This window comes from Chiroxiphia lanceolata, chromosome 7 (genome assembly GCF_009829145.1).
Source record: "Chiroxiphia lanceolata isolate bChiLan1 chromosome 7, bChiLan1.pri, whole genome shotgun sequence".
Taxonomy (NCBI): Eukaryota; Metazoa; Chordata; class Aves; order Passeriformes; family Pipridae; genus Chiroxiphia; species Chiroxiphia lanceolata.
The window spans coordinates 14,382,632-14,404,497 of NC_045643.1; the positions used below are offsets into that span (position 1 = coordinate 14,382,632).

At 36.6% G+C, this 21,866-nt stretch overlaps 1 protein-coding gene across 5 annotated transcripts in view; it reads right to left on the reverse strand.

The window, feature by feature from the left end:
- Window positions 1–21,866, reverse strand: part of NBEAL1 (neurobeachin like 1) — an 85,264-nt gene that overhangs the window by 36,306 nt on the left and 27,092 nt on the right. For 3 of the 5 annotated variants that reach the window (XR_004358124.1, XM_032693784.1, XM_032693783.1), the window contains exons 8-24: window positions 20,141–20,226; window positions 18,291–18,597; window positions 17,218–17,324; window positions 13,689–13,775; window positions 12,167–12,250; window positions 10,567–10,665; window positions 9,882–10,462; window positions 9,129–9,261; window positions 8,416–8,535; window positions 6,895–7,198; window positions 5,905–5,990; window positions 5,391–5,480; window positions 3,150–3,318; window positions 1,990–2,123; window positions 1,452–1,611; window positions 1,253–1,355; window positions 396–552 (exon numbers count right to left, since the gene is read on the reverse strand). Coding sequence is in view for 4 of the 5 variants with exons in the window: in XM_032693784.1 (XP_032549675.1) it covers window positions 396–552; window positions 1,253–1,355; window positions 1,452–1,611; window positions 1,990–2,123; window positions 3,150–3,318; window positions 5,391–5,480; window positions 5,905–5,990; window positions 6,895–7,198; window positions 8,416–8,535; window positions 9,129–9,261; window positions 9,882–10,462; window positions 10,567–10,665; window positions 12,167–12,250; window positions 13,689–13,775; window positions 17,218–17,324; window positions 18,291–18,597; window positions 20,141–20,226 (2,807 nt within the window). In the remaining variant the exon portion in view is untranslated. Of the gene's footprint in view, window positions 1–395; window positions 553–1,252; window positions 1,356–1,451; window positions 1,612–1,989; window positions 2,124–3,149; window positions 3,319–5,390; window positions 5,481–5,904; window positions 5,991–6,894; window positions 7,199–8,415; window positions 8,536–9,128; window positions 9,262–9,881; window positions 10,463–10,566; window positions 10,666–12,166; window positions 12,251–13,205; window positions 13,269–13,688; window positions 13,776–17,217; window positions 17,325–18,290; window positions 18,598–20,140; window positions 20,227–21,866 lie in introns of those variants that run through there. The other 2 variants (XM_032693785.1, XM_032693786.1) reach the window with 2 other exon arrangements.

A 21,866-nucleotide genomic window follows, 5' to 3' on the forward strand; every position in this document is an offset into this window, starting at 1 on the left:
TTGTTGGTTAATAAAACAGAAATTTTGTTGCTCAATATTACTGCATTTGTACAATTTTTGATACATTTTATCTCTATATAGAACACCTTATCAAACAGTAAGTAGAGCTATAAAGCAAGTTCAAGAGCTGTTGATGTCTACAAAATAGAAACTACATTACAACTGATCACGTAAAGTTCAATTCATTTGGTTTTGTAAACTAGATAACTTTTCTAATGGCATATCCTACCTCAGCTATATCTAAGCAGAACCATACGTCAATTAACACTTCGCTTGTGGTCTTTTTCTTCTTTGTTCCCCATTCTTTTAAATACACAGGACAAGATTTCTAAATACCAAGAAGTAAAACCAAAATGTGTACAGTTTAAACTCTTAATTTATGCCATGTTGGATACCTGCTCCTCATCACTGGTGGCAGCTATGTATCCCACAATGCTCTGTATTTCTTCATGTGTTCCACCTTTGCTCAGGAAATATTTGATCAGTCCGTACAGGGATGTCCGTATTGTTCTCAGGTCATCGGGAGCCAAATCACTGTCTTTACAACCACTCCTGTGCACCAACAGACCAGGAAGGCAATCTCAGGAAGTTCTTCATGACTCATTAACAGCAATTTTAATGAGCTAGTTTTGTAATTTTTCACCTACCCCGGCATCATGCACGAGTTTTCAAATTTTACTGAAGTCAAGCAACTGAATAAGCAGATCAGACTTAGCAAGTCCATAAAAGCCCTGAAATGTAGACTTGTACTGATTTGTACATAGGTCAGGATTTCAGGTTCCCCCCTTCTCCCCCTCTAAAGGAAAAAGCAGAGTCTCTAGCCAATCTTCCTCAAGGACATAACTATATTCATGAGCAGAATTATATCATCAATACTGAAAGCTAAAATATAAAATTCCTAAAGAAGTCCTGCTTCAAATTCTACAAGTATATAAAAGAACTTAAAATGAGAAACACCCTCCCTTTTTATAATGGCAACAATCTATGAATTAATTTGCATTGTTGAAAACAAGTTCTCTTACAAGCGTTTTTAGTGTCACTGACATAAATTTTATATAATCTTAACACAAAAATTCAAGTCAAGGAAAAGTGGGAAGTCAAATGGGGAAAAAATTTAATGCAATTTTGTAAATTAATCAACTACTAAAAGCCAACTTGCAGTTTTATTTATTAATTCTTACTAGGGTGATGGGGAAAAAATAACAGCCACATACAATAAATGAGGAGGAGTCAGAAGTAGTAAACCACATACCCATAATAAATCCTGAGTGTGTCTAGAAGAAACTGCACACCATACTTCTTTCTGAAGAGTCTTCTACTGTCTTTGATGATTGTAGAAAGATATTGTATATGTCCTACAATATAAAGTTTTCTTTTAGAACCTAGATAAAGATTTGTGTCAAGTGAAGAATACTGTGCCTTCGCACAGTTGCCCAAGTCCAAGAGCTCACCAATTCTGAAGGGGAAGTCACCACTGTTCCATATACTGAAGTCAAAAAGTAAGTGCTGATACATCTGTTGCAAAAGCTGCATGTTCTTTTCTACTGAGACTTGTTCTATCAACAACTGTACAGCCATCAGTACATTCACATCCATTAAGATGCTTGGCACCTTGCAAAATAACAACAGGCATTAGCACTCAAAATATTGGATGTCCTAATAAGATTTTTGTTTAAAAAAATAAAGTTTATCTTCTACAGCAACATCTGTTTCCATTAAAACAATACAAGAAACAAAATTATTCTAGTTTGAATAACCATAAAATGCAGTATCTATATTAAAAAAAAACAGAAGATGCTAAAAAGACAAAACACTGGATTTCACTTTGCAGATCAAGACCAACTTCTCACACCTTTTTTGTTTCAGAAACACAAGAAAGAAGAGCATTTGCTAAGGAACCTCTGAAGACCCTTGCATCCTGACTATGTTTCAAAGTAACCAGGACCTCATCCATGACATTCATTACTAAAGGATGTTTCAAGTTCTCACCTTCTGTAACAAGGCACCTAGGGTGGCAACTCCATGGGAGTGAATGAGATTTTCTTGATTAACATGATGTCTCTGAATAAAGTGTTTTATCATCAAGATGAAAGTTGCAACTATGTTCTTCTCCAGACGTGCTTCTGCAAAACAGAACAACGGTAGCAGAAGTCTTATGGTTTATCATTGGATCACTGCATAAAAGTAGAGGGGAAACAGTAAAATCAAGTGTTTATATTCCTCACTATTTCCTGAACTTCTCAACTCCTTTTCTGCTTGTTCCTTAGCTGTGGACTGTCTTTAGATTTTTCCCGTGCAGAATCACAGTCATTCCATGCCTCTCCAGAACAAACTGATCCCAGTACTCATTTCAGCTGCTTCACCCATGGCTGCAGGTTACAAACTTCGTTACAATCTTTTACACATGGCTGAAGTTATTTTCCCTCTGTAGTTGCAAACTGACACTTTCTAGCCATTGTATGCAAAAAAAATTAGAGAGAAAAAAATCTATTTTTTTTACTTCACCATATCATATTTGAAACAGCAACAACAACAACAAAAAGCTATTTTCCCTTGCAAGGTCTGATATCACCCTGGTTTCTGTTAAGGTCAAAGTTAAGTTTCAATATTAGCAAAGTTAAAAAAAAAATCTATTCTTAAGGCTTCCTTTCAATTTCTTTTCATTTTAATACTAAAATTTGACCGTGTCAAATGGAAGAGATAGGAGCCTGAACATTTTACTAAGAAAATAAATTTGGTTAAAGGCTAAATAGTACTGTTCTGATGTTGCTGTGTGACCCAGCACTTAAGTTGTAGGAAAGCTTCTCCTATCAATATTAGTAGGTTTTACATCACACATAATTTCTCAAAATAATCAGAACAGAAATTAAAAAACTGCATACTTTTACAGCAATGTAATAGTAAATCATGAAAAGAAAAAGAATGCTATTAAATATAGCTATACTTGAAATATATTATATTATTTTTACATAGTGCTGAATTCCTGGTATTCAGTCTCCATGTCAGATATCCAGGAACAGAAAGAGCCTTTTTAGCTTCATATAGATACTCTGGAAAATCCAGCACTTAATAAACAGCCTTCTGTCATTCACAAAAAGACTTATAAAATCAAGCTTAAAAATTATTTCAGTTCAACTGCACTTTCCTACCTGATGCCTTTGTGGATGAGAACACCACCCAGTCTCCCTCTACTGGAGTTACTAGTTCTGGAGATAAAGTGTCCCCCTCAGATTTCTCAGGCATCTGTCCACCAAGAAAGCCGATCTGCTCCAGCAACGGAAACAGCACATTTATTCCACCAATACAGTTGATCATATCCTAAATCAAGATAAAAGGGAGAAAAAACATCACCATAAATGAAATCTCCTAAACTACACAGCAAAAATTTACTCCAAATACAGGAAACTTTACACAGTCACAAATCAATCCGAATGTCTCACAGGCTAACAACAGAGTTGCCCAGGTTTTAGCCATCACAATTACACATGAGCCTTCCTGTCAGTTCTTGTTTTGAAAGTGTATTTTTACATTTCCTTCCTCCTCTCCCCATAAAAACAGGGGAAACTGAAGGATACAAATGTCAGAAAGAATCTTCTGCTAAATATATTTGAAAAACAGAAAAAATATATTTTCTGATTTCTAAGTTACTTGCAGTAAGCAGTAAGAAAAGCCTGTAAGATTATACACATCTGCTTTAATCATATTCCTGCAAGATTCCAACTTCAAGCAGTTAAAAAATAATAAAATTTAATTTTGTTTTTTTAAAATAACTTTGCACATACGTCAATTCTAAGCCTTTCCTTAAAATTCAAGTCTCCTAAGACCCCTTTTTCCCCCTCCTCCTCACAAGCAGGGTTAGCACGAGACTGTGCCTGGAGGTGTTTAAGCAAAAAGTGGATGTGGCACTTTGTGCCATGGTCTAGTTGACGTGGTGGTGTTTGGTCATAGGTTGGAGTTGATCTCAGATGTTTTTTCCAACCTAATTGATTCTGTGATTCGAACAATGCTTCTTGTGGTAAGGTGTAACACATTCAAATCATAAGATTTCTAGAAGTGATTCACCACCACTTCCAGTCAATTCAAAATGCAGGTCTCAGCAAGCTAGTCAGAGATGCCCACTCATTTAGTCCCAGCTTAGTCCAATGAAAACTACTGCAGAGTAAAATTTTAACAGCCAAAAAACCCCCAACATCCTCTGTGCCAGTTTAGTAACATGGGAGGGATATCACTCTCCCTTCCCAGTCAGAAATGTTGGGGACAAGTGGAAAAAATCACCCCTTTCCTCCTCATTGTTGTCGTAACTCTACTCCATGTGTCTTTATTATGCCCTTTCTCCAGTCCATAGTTATTAAGGTGAGGTTAAACAAATTGAAAAGTGAAATTAAGATGATTTTTTTAAATCTGCAAAATTTATCTCATGGATGAAGATTTCTGTGTTTGTTGTGCAAAACGAAAGGCACCACAGACCTGTGAATTTTGGAAAAAGAAATCAAAGTTGGTAAACAGAAATCTGCCTGAACCACAGGACAGCAGTAGCTGTAGCTCCTTCTAGGTTGTACCTATCTCCTCATGAGCTCCTGATCAGCTCTTTTGGTTTTTCCTCTCTAGTCCTCCTCAAGATGGTGCAAAACCCCATCATGTTTGTTAATTAATGATTCTGCTAAGACTTGTTCTCACAATATGCTTTTCCATAAAGCTAGAGATATAAACACTTCTCATCCCTCCTTTCTCCCACTACTGGGTAAAGAGGATAAATTGCAGTATTTTCAAACTACTCATATCATAGCAAAATTAACTATCAAGTGTCTGAATTTTCTTAACATTAGTGTCCATAAGTGATTGTGGAGACATGCACAGTGCATATGCATAGCGTTGTTCTAAGAATATTTCCTTATTACTTAGTTTTCTAGTACAATTGATTGTTCAATGTCAAAAAAAACCAGCTCATATTTGTTTGTAAATTATTCCTCAAGATAAAAAAATGTAGTATTCTACTGACAAGTCACAAGTGTTAACTTAACCCCACTAATCTTAATCTCATTCAGAGTTTAAGATTACAAAAATCACAAAATTCCCTAGAGCTGACAAAATGCTTTCAATACACTACATGCATTCAACATGATTATGAAGACTACTCAGCTATCACAAAACATCTTCATACACTATGACAGTAAAAACAGTGGCCCTCGTAACTTCTCAATAAATGCAATGTAAATGCAATACTACTCCAGCTACAGCATTATCTCATTAATTCTCATTATAAAAACATGCTGTATCTGATAAATATAATTTGCATTATGCTAATAATTTCCAGCATTCCAGAAGTTAGGTGAATGCACACAACCACTGGTTTGTTTACATCAGGTTCTGCTTCTTCAGAATGCATTTACCTTGATGTCCCAGTTCACTACTTTGTTTCCAGTTAGTCTTCCATGTAAAAGGTTTGCAGACAGATCAAGACAAATTGGGCTTCTGCAGGCCTGTTAAACAAACAAAGCAGCTACGGTATCTTTTAGGAAACAAGTTACAGATCCTTGAACACATCACATTTCAGAGTGATGGTTAACGTGTTTCAGGAAGTTAGTGACAATGTGCTGATATTAAAGTATTTAAACACTGTGAAATCCTTAGAACATCACATATGTCATCTGAGACTTGACATTCACTGCTGTACAAGATAATTCTGTCCTTTTGCCAAACATGGACAAAACCTACTATGCCTGCAGAAGATTACAGTTTAAGAAAGTTCTCACAGTTCCTTATCTTGCCATAATAACCACAGTGTAAAGATGACACACTCATCTGTTCTATGAAACAGTAATAGCAAAACAAAGACCATCTAGAACATATTCCAAAAGTAATCCACACTGTGAAATCAAAGAGAAGTTATGTACTGTTTCATACCTTTGGTGTATAATGAAGCAGCACCTTACTGGGGAGATCTGCTACTTCAGCCTCTTGAGACTTCCATGGAGTTAAACAGTTTGGACCTATAATAAATTATATATACACAATTATATATTTATAATACACATATTCAAGAGTCCACTGGATATTAATGTTGCTCTTTACAAATTTTATACTGCTACAATCTGCTGTAACAATAAATACGACAGTCTGAACCATATCTATTTGAGACATGCTTTGAAGGAGTCTCTGTGACTTAAATAATTTCTTTCATAGGGTCTGCTTAAAAAGAATTACATTCTTCATGAAAAGCTAAACTATACAATGGAAAAGAAGGGGGTTTATACATTCAAACAGTTCTAATGTTTGTTTTTACAATTACCTATCTCATATTTGTCACTAATCTCTGTCATCAAGCCCAGATGCCCAAAAATGAGTAACCCTCAAGATCGTTTCGTTTAGCAATACAAAATATTTCCTTGATACGATACAAATGTTTTAATGCTAATCTCTAACAACCTCAAGTCATTATGGAACTTAATACCTGTATGACATAACTGTATGACATAATTCTCAGAGTATTTTTTTTTTTAAATGACCACTTAATAATTGATTCTTATGGAAAAATCCTCAAGCATAAATCACTTTAAAGTAGCCTATCATAGCAAGGGCAATATTTTAAAGGAGTCTCAACTGTAAATTTACATGTAGGTAAACAGCAGCAAAAATTAAGAACTTACAAGTGAAAATACTACCTAACATTCTGATTTTGGCAGGTCTGTACATATGATAAAGAGATGAGCTTATGCAAACATAATATTTTTAAATCAAACTTCATACAATACTTATCATTAAATTTTAAATTTGTTTTATAAGGTTTCTAGACTGTAAGTTCTTCGTTATGTGTCTGTATAGAGCAAAGCTCAATGGGGTCTTGTTCGTAACTCATTCCTTTTATTCCACTAAGCCACTACAATCACCACTTACCTGCTAAATACAATGCTTTCACCTGAGAAGGTTGCAGTGCTTCATGAAAGATGATAACAGATCCAAGTTGGCCCTCCAAAGATGTTGGACACCCCCATTCACTGTCCTGAGTCCCTGCTGAGATCATCTTGGTGACGAGCTCTGGTTTTCCAAGCACCCCACCCCAACCTCCTGTAGAGAGAATGCCCCCAAGTGATGTCCGATGGGGCATAACTGGGGAAGAAAAAGGTGGATCTGGTATCTGAGATGGAGGAGGAGTTGTTGTTCTTTGACCAGCTGAACCAATGCAGCAAGAAGTAAAAGACTGGAGAGTCACACATGGAAGAAAGAAAATGAAACACATACTGTAAATCTACACACTAAATCTGAAGACTATATCTAGCAATTCTGAATGAAATAAATTAAACCAAGAGCAACAAGTTCTGGCAAGCCCTGAAAAACGCTAGACAAAAAAAAGAAAAAGAGCATCCATTTTTCACAACAGCAGAGAATGCCCTTTCTCCAAGTAAGAGTAATTTGATTACTCCAACTGTTGTGTGACCTCTGGCAGGAGCACAGACAAGAAGGACGGTGCTCCAGATATCCTTGTAAACACTCCTTTTCTGGATTATATTCCAAAATACTAGCCCAGTATATCTGTTACTGTACATTTCTCCTATCAGTTATTCCACTAAAATAGATGCTCTCATGGTAAGCTTAATTGCCTCACTTTTAGTTACCTTGATGTTTACAGCGCTTATTCTACAGATAGGCCAAAATCCAGAGTTTTATCTTCCAAGGAAAACTACATTTACTCCCATTTTTAAGTTTTGTACTGATTTTACTATGACGGCAACCAATTTAACTGTTTGCTCAACATACCTACCAAATATCAAATTAGAACTTACAAAAGAGGGAAGAATGTTCAGTGTTGTAGCCCAGTTTAAAATAAACTTGTTCCACAAAAAGAATGAACAATGCTTACAAAGGAAACCAAACATGACATACACTCATTCTGATGGTTAGGGTATTTTTTGGCTAAATGTGTGCACATTCAAAATAGCTGGATTAACTGCACATAAACTGCTTATCCAGTTAGCAAAACAGGTATAAGACTGGTATATAGTTAAGGAAACATTAAAAAATGCAAGTAAAAAAAGTTACCACTGAAAACAACAGGGAATATTCCTCATTGAGCGCTGTTACATCAATCCTACTGGCAGAGCTCTGATTTTTTATAACTTAACCATAATGTCAATATGCTCAGGTAATTATTTTGAAGAAAACCTCACAATTTAATCAAGGTCATCTAGTGGGGTTTTTTGTTTTGTTTTTAAACTGAGATGACTAAACAAGCGTTACTTACATTAGTTACACTCCAAAACGATAGTCTGGACAGTGTCCAAAGTTGAACAGAAACTTATTAGCAATAGGCTAAGCTATTAAACTCTTACACAATTTCCAAATTAAAAATGGCACCTATATTTTCATTAATCTATGAGAGCTCATCCCATCAGGGGTATGACTCAGAAGGGAACTTACTTCATTCATAGCAGGGAATCGAAGTGGGGCAGAGACCTTCTGCTGTCCATTGACGTAGATATACACAAGGCTCTGACCAAAGGGCCTCTTTCCAGGCACATGAACAATAGTTATGTTGTGCTGGTTAAGCAATATAAAATAATTAAGTCATTATTAAAAACATTGAAATGACTATATGGAACTATTTAACTTCATCTCTACTAGGCTGGGGAGGAAACCACTTAAGAAAATAAATCCAAAGCATGAACTAGAAGATAAGACCCACCTATTGGCTGCTTCCATTTAAAAGTAGCAAACATGTTTACATGTAAGGGAAGAGTGAGTTTTTTGAAGGGAAAAGAGATACAGCTCCTCCACAATAATGTACATCAGACTTTAAGTATAGGAGTAGAAAAGGGTAAGGGAGAAACACAGCAGGACAGTTTATGTATTCAAATAGCACCACAGCCACCTATGCTTGTTATAATTTAATATTAAAAAACCTCTAATGCTGTAACCAGCTTAATAATAAAAAATGCCTAGTAACACAAGCATAAGTTAGCTCCATCAACAACTCATCTACATGAAAATTACTTGCATTATTTGAAATTAAATCTGTTCTTATGCAATGAATTATTGAGATATATATTTGTAAAATAACCAAAAAATAGAACTTGGACTTCTGAGCTAACAGTACTATCCTAAACACAGTGTTTGTCAGTATCAAATCTTACCCAGAGAGAGTCAAAAAAACAATGGTCAGGCAGCATCACTGTTGCATATTCCCTCTTTGTGCAAACTGCAACCACCAATACTCCAGAGCATGTAATAAAGGCTTCAAACCCCATACCACTTCCTGTAAAAAAGCTATAGAAAGAGAACAAAACAGACAATCAAGGACTTGCTTCATCAAAACTACCACCTAACAGTACTTTCATTACAGAGAGAATCAATTTAAGTCATTTGTTGTTGGTCCAACATTTACTATGTGACTGGCTGTTACTCTTGTTATGAAAAACAAACAAACAAACAAACAGAAGACATTCTGTTTACTGTTGAATGTTAGTAGCCAGAAAGTTAAATTATATCAAGAACCATTCATGTCAACAGTCACTATTTAAGCACTACGAAGTCATCCTTTTCATTGTGCTCTTATACAAAAAATAGAGTTCATTGGGGTGGGGTTTTTGGGGGGGTTGGTTTTTGGTTTTTAATGTTGTTTTGTTTAAGCAGTGAGCCTTAACACAATTTGGAGTTATGGATATTGAACTGTAGACAATAAAACATTATAACAGAGAAACTACATGTTTATTTCTTTAACATAACCTGGCTCTGGTGACAGATGAAACCGCTCCCTTTCGCAGACTAAGCATTATGTGTTGCACTCTATGAAGATAAGCAGAAGCGCCACATGTCACGGGGCACCATATGCCATGGGGAACAGATGACCTAGATTTGTGCTGCTGAAGTAATTATAGTAACTATACCTATAGAGCTGCTTCCTCTTGCCACTTTTGCTGGTCGTGCTGGGGTCCACCCGGTCCTGGTCAAGGCAGAGCCACGCGTTGAAAGAAAAGGCAGAGCCCGGCCACCTATGGATTGCTGGCACAGCGATCCCGGCCATGCTGTGGTGCAAGTTGAAGTACTGCAAGGCACTGGCCATGCCCTGCTTCCGGGCCATGGCCAGGATGGCTCGCAGCACTGGAACCACGTAAGGGTGAGCTCCTTTGGGCTCCTCAGTCCTCAGGAGCCGGATCAGTTGAAGCAGTTCTTCTGAGCCCATTGACTGGCTCCCCAAAGAGCCCAGAAGGGCAATCAGGTTCTCTGCACAAGTACAATGGAGGGCGGAGTGGGAGTTGAGTGTCTCAATGATCCGGATGACCATGTTTGCATTGACACATGTGGCACGACTCTGTCTGTTAATACAGCAGATTCGCCTCAACCAATTTGAGATGAAAATCTGCAGCTCATGTGATTCGAGTTCTGGAAGCCACTGGATAAGCAGCAATAAGGGCTGGACGTTACTAATGCCTAGTATCCCAACAGCCATGTGGTCACCTTCAACAGCCTGAAAAACAGCAGAGAACTCAGATGTGAAGTAACAATGAAATAGGGCTAGAAGTAATTTTGAAGGACGTAAACGTTTTTGCATTCAAAGCAAGGACATCTCACCATATTCATGAGTTCTTCCAGCAATTCCCGTGAGGGTTGACCCAGTGATTTTAGTACCTCATATATGTGTGCATAGCCAATCCTCTCCTTGAAGACTTCCTGAGGATAAAAATCCCAGTCTCACTAACAAATAAAATGGACAAAAATTGCTCGCCTACTGCAGCAGGTTCTAATTTAACAAAATATTAGACACATAATAACTAGAATGCTATAAAAATGTTGTACAGGTTAGAAATCTCTTTTTGATAACATATCCATTGTACTGTCTCTAGAATGCTACAGATGAGAAAGATCTCACTGCAGCACACAAATAAACAAATAAAAGTTCAAAGTAATATTTTAGTAATTACCTACACAAAAATATAATTGCTTTCGTATAATCCAAATGTTAAAACTATCACAAAGAACTAATAGCTTTGTTTTTTAGTGCAAACTATAGCATGAAATGTTTACATTAAGAATTAGAAGTATTCAAATATTAATCTTTCAGTGAAAGATTCTCCTAGACCAGTTGATTAAAAACCACCCATCCTAAACACTTTAAAAAATTAGAAAAGTGTTCCAAGGAAGTTTTTCTGAAACCTAATTGATTTTTACATCAAGAGAAAAATATTAAATCAGCCAGTGAAGTTCAAGATGTAGCATCCATTTACGGTTTAATTAATAAACAGTCAACACATCATATGGAATGGATACTCTTCTCCTGGCTGTATTCTGCACTGAAATTAATTTTATTTTTTTAAAAAGAATAAATCTGTCAGCAGAAGTGAGGTGATTGCTTAGGTAACTATGGAAAGAAAAAAGAAAAATGTATGTTGCAGCAGAAGTACAACTGAAAACTCTACTGACCCTCTGTGAATCCCAGCAGTTCTCATCTCCAACATATAACTCTTTTCAGAGTCAGTGGAGAAATAAGCACCCTGAATAAGGCTCTGGAGGAGCATAACTGTCCCTCAGGCTGTACCGCAACTAGCAATAAAATCAGATGACTCCCACTCTTCCTTTAGACCCTACTGTGCAGCCACATCCCTTTCCCTATGCCAAGACCAGGGAATCATTTAACCAAGGCTAGAATCTAATGAACTCAGCAATCCAGGAATAAATACACTACTTTTCCATGGACTTAGCCTCCAGTCAGAATCACAAACTAATCACAACCTATCCATTTATCAAACTACAAGAGTAACTACCAAGGAAGGGCAGGGGAATGGCAAGACCACCATTTGGACAGCAATACTGTCCTAGTTTAGTTTAAAACCATGATAAAACTACAACACAAACTCCTGCCTGAAAATTCCTGCAAATACCCACTAAGTCTACCCCACGTAGTCATGGGACAAGTAACAACGTACTTCCTTTACAAAGTTCCAACTGCTATTATACTCTGATCTTCCAGTTTTGAAAGAAAGATGACTCAGTGTTCAGCCACTAGACACATATAAAGGGATAAGGAATTCTAATCAGCTATCTGTCATGAATGTGGGACCACAATTTACTCATCTTCATTAGGAAGATCCATCAAGATACTGTGATAAAAACACTAAGTGGAAAAAAGATCAAGAAGCCTACTGCAAATAGACCTCTGCATATATACCGTTACCTTTGCAGCTGGAGACTTGTGCATTACTGCTGTGAGGGCTTGAATGGTTGATACTGCCAAGGAGTCCAGGTGTCCCTGAAACACCTGAAAGTAGCAGGTACAGAAGTCATAAACAAATGCCCAAAGATGGTTGAGCTCCAAAATGTGTACTGTGCCCTCCTGCCAGGAGGGAAACCAAGAGTTTGGCAACATGCTGCAAAGATCATCTCCCCACCAGTCAAGATTTCATAACTCCACAGCCTACAAGGAATTACGCCACGGTAGACAACTATTCACATACTTCAAGAGGAGAGAAGCATTCACAACACACGCTGCACTTCAAATATTCTGATGGACAAACAAGTTTTCCTCATGCGCCTAATGGACAACCTCAAGAGGGAGGGAGGAAAACAATTAGGAAATCTCTTGCAGTATGTGTGTGTGTGCTGCTGGACAATCAGGCACCTGCAGTTCATATAAAGTGTCTTCTTTTCCATCCAAGGCCCTACACACCAATGCAGCACACAAACACACAAATTATAAGAGATAAGTCACACAGGCACAGTTAGGTGGCTACCTCACCCATAGTCTCATTGCACTGATCAATACCTCTCTCTCCAATTTAAGCAATCCTTTGAGGGTTTTTTCTGTAATTTTATATTGATTTTTCTATGGTGGTTTTAAGAACAAAAATGTTGGAGCACTATTTTGCATCCATCCGTAAGCCTAATTAGCAACACTGTACAAACAAATGTACTGTTTTCATCTTCTCTGGAATATTATATGCATCTTAGACATATTTTGAAAATCAAATGTCAAGAATTAGAAGACCATGTTAGATGTGAAGAAACATTTAGATGTGGTTAGAGCGTTGTGCTGTGTCCAAAAAAGCCAAAGCTATTAGTTAAAAATCACAATTTGTAGATTACCATCCCCTGTATTTAGCATTTCTTTACAGTTTTAATTGGAACAAATAATTCTACTATAAAATTAATACAACAATTTGCATTTGAAACTTTCCATAATATTTGGGAAAAGTAAAACAACAGGCTATTCCTACCTCCCTGATTCAGCCTGTCCATTGTTTTGTGAACATCTGTTCTTGATGACAAGCAAAGAATCAGGACACCAAACACAACCATTGAGATTCACAAACAAGGCCCCAGAATCCAAAACACCACAGTGCTGAGACAAAGAAGTAAAAAAGAAGAAAACGAGGGGAAAAAAAATCACCACCAGATTGAGAGAGTTTATTTGGATTCCATTCATGTACTTCACCTTTTCCTTAAAAGAAGCATAACTGAGGCCCAGTCTATTGCAAATATCTGCAGTTTGAAGTAGATGAATAAAACATAGATTGGATTCAATCTGTTATTCAGAAAAATCATTTTCTGAGAGACAGGAAATACTGATGTGTGCAGCAAAACAAGTTCAGCTTGCTGCAGAAGGCTTAAATAGGACGGTTAAGGTGAAGCACAGGAATCAATTTTCCTGTGATTGTGGTTTGACTTTGATTGAAGCAAAATACAGTTTAGGTAGGTACCTGGTCCTCATTCATTTCTGTCAGTAATTTGTTGGTAAGGTCTTTCTCACTCTTGTCTGCGACTTTATTGTTAGCATTTAAAAACAGCTGTTAGAAACAGAGACAAGAATAATGGAAATAATTGCACATTAAACAGTTACCTGCAGCCAGACCTGTGGAGGCTGCCTTGGGTTTGTATTTCACATCCCCAAAAAAAAAAGAAAAAAGGAAAAAAAAAGAAAGCATTCTCACACTGGTGAGATGCAATCCTCCATTATTATTAGTCTTCTGTTAATTCTTAATACTGAAGATTACACTGTATTTTTTTCTAAAGAGTAATTACTTTTTTACCTCAAAAAAAAAAAAGAAAATATATAATTGCTGAGACAAGGAAAGAGATCTCTCTGGAATTTTTATTGGTCTCCAGCTTAGCATCTCTAATTTAATTTACAACATGCAAGATGATAGGAGGTTCTCAAAAATTTGCTTCTAAGAAATAAAGACAACAGTGGGGCATTAGCAAAGAAATGGATACAGATGTTTCACCACCTTCTACTTATGTTTCATCCTAGGTGAAGGCTGAAGATACCTAGACAGAATAATTTAATCTTCCAACAGCACAGTAGTAGACTTTCTGGGGTACACAGTCTTTAGATCAGGAAGAAAGGCAAAATATCTGACATCATCCTAAGATTCAGGAAGGTTGTAAATAGCTTTAAATCAAACATAAATCTATACTGCATCTTCAGCAAAGGAACTGCTCTGTTTTTAGTAGCTAGATTCCTAGTCAGCTCCTGAATTTGTAAATTTAAAGCTCACCCAAATTCATAATTGATTGCAGTCAACTTGTGTGCAAAGTTTAGCTGTAACCTAATCAGGACTTAAATTTACCTCCTTCTGTTTTAAGTTTCTACCGCGCTGTTAAAAAAATCCCTGACCAAAACGTTTCAAAAGTCCCTTAAAAAAAAAAAAAAAAAGGGAAACAACACTTTCTTTTAGTGTTTCTTAGTGGTAAAAACTAAGCATTTGTCTTTCCCTACCCCACACAAACACACATTTTGTGCCATTATCTGCTAGGCAGTCTCTCTGAAGAATAACAACCTGAGAAATCAACTTCCATAAATTAGGGCAAAACAAAGGACAACACTCAAGATATTGCTTTGACTTACATAGGTGTTAAAGCACATGGTTAGAAACATAAGTCACTTTGAAAGGTACATCACAGTCAAAAGCACTTAACAGTGCAGAATAACTATAATATGCCTCAGAGGGCTCTAACGTTAACAACTAAGAATAAGAACATTAAACAGAAGCAAAAGCAGACATAAAAAAAAAATACATCGAATTTTTCATGAGTTACTTCATTTCTCATAATATATATTGTGAAAAGGAAAAATAGATTATTACAATGTCCATATGGTTTTAATCCTTCCATTTAAAAAGCTGTTCAAAATTATTTTTTTTAACCAGGCATACTCCTAGAGGTTGTTGTGCTTTACTCAAAATCTGACCTCTGAGAGAGTTTAATAGACAAGAAAAGATTCAGTACTGACAAACCAGTTTGCTAAATGACTCTCAGAACAGAATAAGCACCTTCTGATACCTCTAAATTACAGTCCATCTCTTTGGATATCACAGGGAAAAAACAACACTCAGATCATCAAAACTTAACCAAGCAGTTTTGAAAGCTTTTCTGCATATGTCTAAACCTAGAGCATAGCTAAGGAAAGACCGTTTGCACAAAAGTTATACTGCAAATGACTAGAAATAAAGCCTTGAACACTCCAAGTTCTTTGGAACATCTATAGCAGAAATAGTGGTATGGATATTGTTTACTTCTCCTTTCCACAGAATTTTCTTGCACTTCAGATTTGCTGAAGGTCCAATATATTCCCAAGTTTCAGATGTGTGTGGACTCTCATGCTATCAGCAGAGATGCAGAATGTGCTTTTCACACACAGCTTGCTACAGAACCCAGTAGTAATTTTCACAAATAAAGAAAAAAAAAGTCTAGAAAAAGGATCTCCCCCCCCAGCTAATCAAGACAAATTTTAATTCCACAGCTAAATTATCTTTGCTATTTCGCTTTGAAAAAGAATTAAGATACAGTATATTTGAAAATACAAATATACTGTAACACCTGCCCTATCTCTATCCTCTCCCTACTTCTCATCCTTGGGGGTATTTTGACCGTGAAAGGTTAAAAAAAGTGTACAGTGTAGCAAACTCGAAGTACTGATACCTAATGATACCTACTGATACTCCCAGTGATATGTGAGACAGTATCACAGAAAAAAACTTTAAAAGAGCACATCTTCTGACATCTACAGACAGAATAAAAATAAAAAGAACAAGCTGCAAAAATAGAGTAGCTGTTCCTGCTTTCTTAAATTCCACCACTTATTTACGAGAGCAGGAACACAGCTGGACTCTCCATGAACAGATAAACTGCTGATGACTTCAGAAGAAACTGAAAGGGAAGTTTCTTGAAGTTTCTTATAGAGTACAAGGTTAGTACAAAAATAGGCAGAGGAGGAGAATGGAAAGGTCAAACAATGTATTTTCAGAAGATAATAAAACTACAAACGCTACTCAAAACAGTGCAAGTCAATTGGCATTCTGTCACTGAATATAATTACAATTAAGACATAATCCAAATACATTTATTTTTAATGTATCACTGCACTAAAATATGTTCTAATCCAAAATCTAAATGGATTAAGAAACAAATTGTATACTGTAGCTAGCATTAAATTATCTAGCATCAAGAGCTCAAAACAGCTCTGTCACCCACATATCACAAACAGAGAAAAAAATATTCCAGAGAGTTATATCATATCTATGTTCTTTTACGCAAGGAAAAATAAAATCTACAAAGCAATCGGTGAAAGACATTAGTTTGCCAATTATGACCATCTGGGATTGAGACAAAACCACTAAATCCTATGTAGAAAAAGAACAATCAAAGAACATTTTTAACAGCTTGATCTCATGTTTTATGTCAGCTACACACAGGACTCATATTTTGAAACACTTACAATGGCACACTAGCAAGATTTTTTTTTTAATGGAACAATATGCCTCTGAAATTAAGAGTTCAGACCTCCATCTGGCAGCAGTTGTGACTTCCTAGCAATCCAGTGACAGAATATAAAACAAACAAACAAATGAAAAAAAAAAATCCTCACAACATAAACCAAAACGGCAAGGGGGATCCTTTCCAGTAACTATCGTTAACAGATTTTAGAGACTGAATGGGGTCTGTAAAGGTATTTTGCTCAGGACTCAAAATAAGCATTCACTGCTTTAATCACAAGACAGACAAGAAACACCTCTACTTCATTAGCAATAAAAATCAGATTTTAGAGCAACTTGGATCTTTGAGATCTTTCATGACATTAGTGGCTCTAACCCATCCAAAGTTTCACTTTCAGTGTGCAGACATTTTAAAACTGCTTCTATTTCATAAGGAAGACGAAAAGATAATAAATATACTTGTAATATTACAAGACAGGTTCTGTTAAACATACTCTGATAAGGGAAAACATACCTTGCAGTTCTGCAACAGTCGAATGAGATGCTCAAAGCAGTTACTGTTAAGGAAAATTGCCTGCAGAACAGGTCTATCTGTGCAGTCTAACATGGCTGTGATGGTATCTAGAAAATTAAAACAGAACTGGTATCAAAGACAAAACACTTGCCAAATCCATCAAGCATTTTTTTCTGCACATTACATAATAAACATAGGGGAAAAAATATACAACAACCAATACGCTCTGCATTCTTTGATCAAGAATGACATGTTTTAAGCACAGATCACTAGGTCTAGAGCTCAACATTTTGATGCTGTAAAAATTGCCACATAACCTACTATATCTGGAGAAAAATTCAGTTAATTAATATCTTTGATTGTTTTGGAGCTCTGTTTGAAGTCATTGCCAGTTTGGAACACGTGAGCAGCATTACTTTTTTTTAAAGCACGTGAAGACTTGCTTTACTCTGCATTCTACAGCAGCCTTATACTGTAGTATTCACCACAGCCTCAGTACTATTCTTTAGTATTTGAGGAAGTATGAAAAAACAAGTACTTTTATTTCCCATTCTGAACATCAAAGTGGAAAAAACAAATCCCTGAATTCTTATCCAAAAATTTAAACCCAATTGTTTCAGACTATTACTTCTGGCCAATGTTTAGAACAATGCCATTTGAAAAGTAAACTATCACAAAACAGCCACCACATGGGTATTTTATTACAGAACAGTCTTATTCTGCCATTACTAAAGTGCTGATGAGTGTCAGTTGTTGCCTAGCAACATTTTTCTTTTTTCATGGATACTGGCAGTCTACAAACCTTGACACTGGTTAAATGGTAGCAATATGATATCACTTCTTCTGGGGATTTTCTTGGGGTGTTTTTGTTTGTTTTGGTTTGGTTTTTGATAGTAAATGATTAAGCTAGAATATATGTAAAGTAACATCAAAGAAGTAATGTTTCAATTGCTTAGCCAAGTGAACGTTTTTTGGTAGAATATTCAGTGATATTACTATCATGGCTCAATCATTACTTGCTACAGAGTTATTGTCAAGAAACATTTCAAGGAACTGGACAATTGGGTACTCACTCAGCATTTGGATCTGTAGTGCTATGAATCTGCTCTCCCACTGCCTGCATCGCCTCGCATTAGGTAAAGCGGAATGGTCTGAATTAAGCAACTTGAAATAGTTCTCCAATATTGTACTTGTCTCCACTTGACGCTGGTCAGAACTGCTGGTTAGAAGGATATGGACAACTTCTGTCAGGCACTTCAGAGTCAGCTCTGCCTTCCTGCTCACTTCCTCAGGGTTTCTGTCATCCCAGTTGTCACAGTCTGCTAAAACACGCATCAAGACCTCCATGGTGGCAGGAGATACTGCTTGAAGAGCATTCCTCTGAAACCCATCAGGCAAAAATAATAATAAATGAATTTAAAAAAAATTAAATCTCTTCAAACCAGCAGTGTCTACCCAAATTATCTCAATCATGAAACATTCATTATTATGTCTATTAATGTAGTTTTTAAATAAACGTCAAACATTCTAACTGGATTACGTTGATGGCTACAGATGAAATGCATCCCATCTTGTTCACTTAAATAGGCTTTCTCTTTCAAAGAGAATGCTTATATGGAAAAGGAAATATAATTTAAAACATGTTACAAAATTCATATAAAGTAGCCTCAATAAACTGCTAATTCTAGGTCAACTTTAAATTGAATTTTCATTTCAGATAAAGAGATTCATGATACTTTAGAATTAGCAATAAGAATAAGAACATAATAATTAGCGAATATTTGTCTGGGCCCTGAGTGCACTCCCCTCACCTTTCTTCCTGGAGGCCTGACTGCGTAGGCTCAGGGGCACCTTAAATCTAGGACAGGAGCCCAGGCTTGTAGAGACCTTTGAGAAGCCCTGTCAGGGACTTCTTGCCCTCTCTAGGGAACTGCATTCAAGTTTTGGCTCTCAGCCTTTTACCTGCCTGGTCTACACTGCAGCCATGTCTGTGCCTGGCCACGTACTGTTGAATCTGACCCACAGACTTGACTGCCCAGCTTGAACTTAGACTGCCTCACGACTTTGGACGGGGCTGGCAACCACTGGCCTCTTGACTGACTCCAGTTACCATCACTAGACCAAATCCTTACTCTGACATGTTGACCAGACTTCCTGGCTTGATATTAGGTTTCATCACTACAGACTTGTCTAGTGGTCTGGGCTGGCTGACCCTGGTTACAACCACCAGACCTTGTTCAGGTATAGTGAGACTGCACCTTTTGCCAGTTAGGTCAACTGCCTCTGCCTGTCTGGCCTTCCTGCTCAGTCTCAGCTTGCCTTCCCTAATGGAGCAGTGCCTGGCTTTGCAGCTCCCTGATAACATTTAAACATCCTCTTTCTTCAGGATCATAAGAAGTAACATCTGCTTGTGACCAGAGTACGCAGGATATTACAGACGTCAACTGAGAAAGTGGATGTGGCTTTGATGACGATGATGAATACACTCTTTTCTTCATATTCTTTCAAAGATTTTAAATCGCTTCCAAGGTATAAGGGCCTCATGCCTCCTACTGAAACAGTTTACTTTCAGCCTTGGAAGTAAGAGAGATCAACTTCATGTGTTGCTACAAAACTTTCGTCTTTGCAGGTGGAAATTCCTAATCTAGTTACCCACTTTAAATACTACAGTAAGTTCATATGAATGTGTAGTTATTGTAAAAGGTAAACTTCTACTGTTATTTGAAAGTAAGACTCAGTTTTTAGCATTTAGGTATTATTGCACAGAATGATCCCAAAATTTGTAAGATAGAAACAATTCATAGTCAGTAGTAAATTCTTCTTATTTATGGGTTATGGGGTATTTAAAAGCCTTAAGCAAGGAACAGACATTTGGAGGCTTCAGCAGCTGAAAAGGGTTTAGAAGGGTTTAGAACATCCTTACCTGACCACCAGCCACAATAGCTCCAAAGAGATGCAGCAGGCAGCATTTCAGGCTTTCCTTGAGATGTTCACTTTCTTGAAAGCATTCTAATTGGAGTAAATAAAAAGGGGAAGAATTTCTTACTCTGGTCACATAAATTTTACCAAAATTTTCCTCTCAAAAAAACCCACCAACAAATGAAATAAAAAAAACCCCGCCTATATTCCCTGTCATCACACAAATTAAAAAAAAAAAAAATCAACTATATAATCTCCACTTTCTTTTATGTAAGTTAGACACAAACACATAAATTCCAGCATTATCAAAGTAACATAACACGACCACATTTATCAGGAATTCTCGGGGCCAGACCTTCAGTTTGCATAAAACATTCAATGAAAGCTGACAGAACTATAGACACAACAACCGTTGGTCTTGATTTATAATGTAAAATAAGCTCATCTTTTCCCTACTAATGGGAAATAGAAAGATGTGGTAACACACAACCAGTTATCAAGCATGACAAAGGTGAGAGCAATTTTGGCATGGAAAGTCTGATGCCATATACAGTGCAGGTAGCTCAAAAAAACAGTCCCTGAGTTTGCTCCCTTAAAGCCAAACTTGCCATTAAATCCCATGCAGGTCTGTAACCTTTCTAGCAGTAATGTCTTTAAAGGCAGTTATCCTGCATCTCTTCTCATGCCATATCTGATATAAATTAGTTACAATCAGTCTCAGGAACTCTTCTTAGCAATATATATAACCTGGATATTTTTGAAAAAGCAATAAAACTACACTCAAAGTAGCTGTAACAAACTACAATGGATTATTTTTTGGAATTAACTATTGTAAAACTTCCAATAACTTTGTAAAATAAAACTGATAATTACCTGGGTTTGTAAAAACTGAAATTTTAAAGAAACATTATAAACTGAAAATGAGATTTTTATATGCATTAAAATAATATGACCTTTAAGACAAGTACTAGTTATTGGCAAGTAAGATTTCTGACTACATACTGAAGGTATAAGCCTGTTTTAAAAGAAAATTACAGAGCTAGTTTTTAAATCTGTTCTTCAAACTAAACAAAGCTTAGATGATCACATTGTTAGGGTGTTAGTACCACCACTCCCTTAACTTATAGCCTCTGAATCTTTTGGAGAACCTCAGACAAATATAAAAGAGCAGTACCTAGCAGACTGTGAATAAATCATTAGGCTGGGTAGACTAAAAACCTTCAAATTAGTCCTGTCATGGCAGAATGTCTAAAGCACGTGTTCGGCAAATTCTGTCTTTTCTGTCAGTTGGCCAACAAGCAGATGAGCATTTGTCTGCTAATCAGCACAACTGTAGCTCAGTCACATTCTATAATATTTAAGAGATTTAGGAGGAGCCACAGTGCACTGTACTGAATGGAGAGAACTTGCAGATGACACTCCTCGGTAGCAGTCTTTAGAGTGGGTTTCCAGTGCTCTCACACATAGATAATGGTATTTTAGTGGCATCAGCAATTTAGTCTTTTTGGCAACTATCCTATTTTATGTACATAGTGATTGAATCTCAAGGAACAGGAGCTGTGACTCAAACCTAGAAAAATCAAATTCATAAACGCTACCACTCTACGAAATAGAATCTTCCTTTTTTTATTTTCAATTAAAAACAGATAGCTGCAAAAAGGGCTGATTTCACTCCTTCCCTTCCCCTCTTAATCTTGCTCCTGCTGCTTCAATTCTGTTGGCACTGTCAC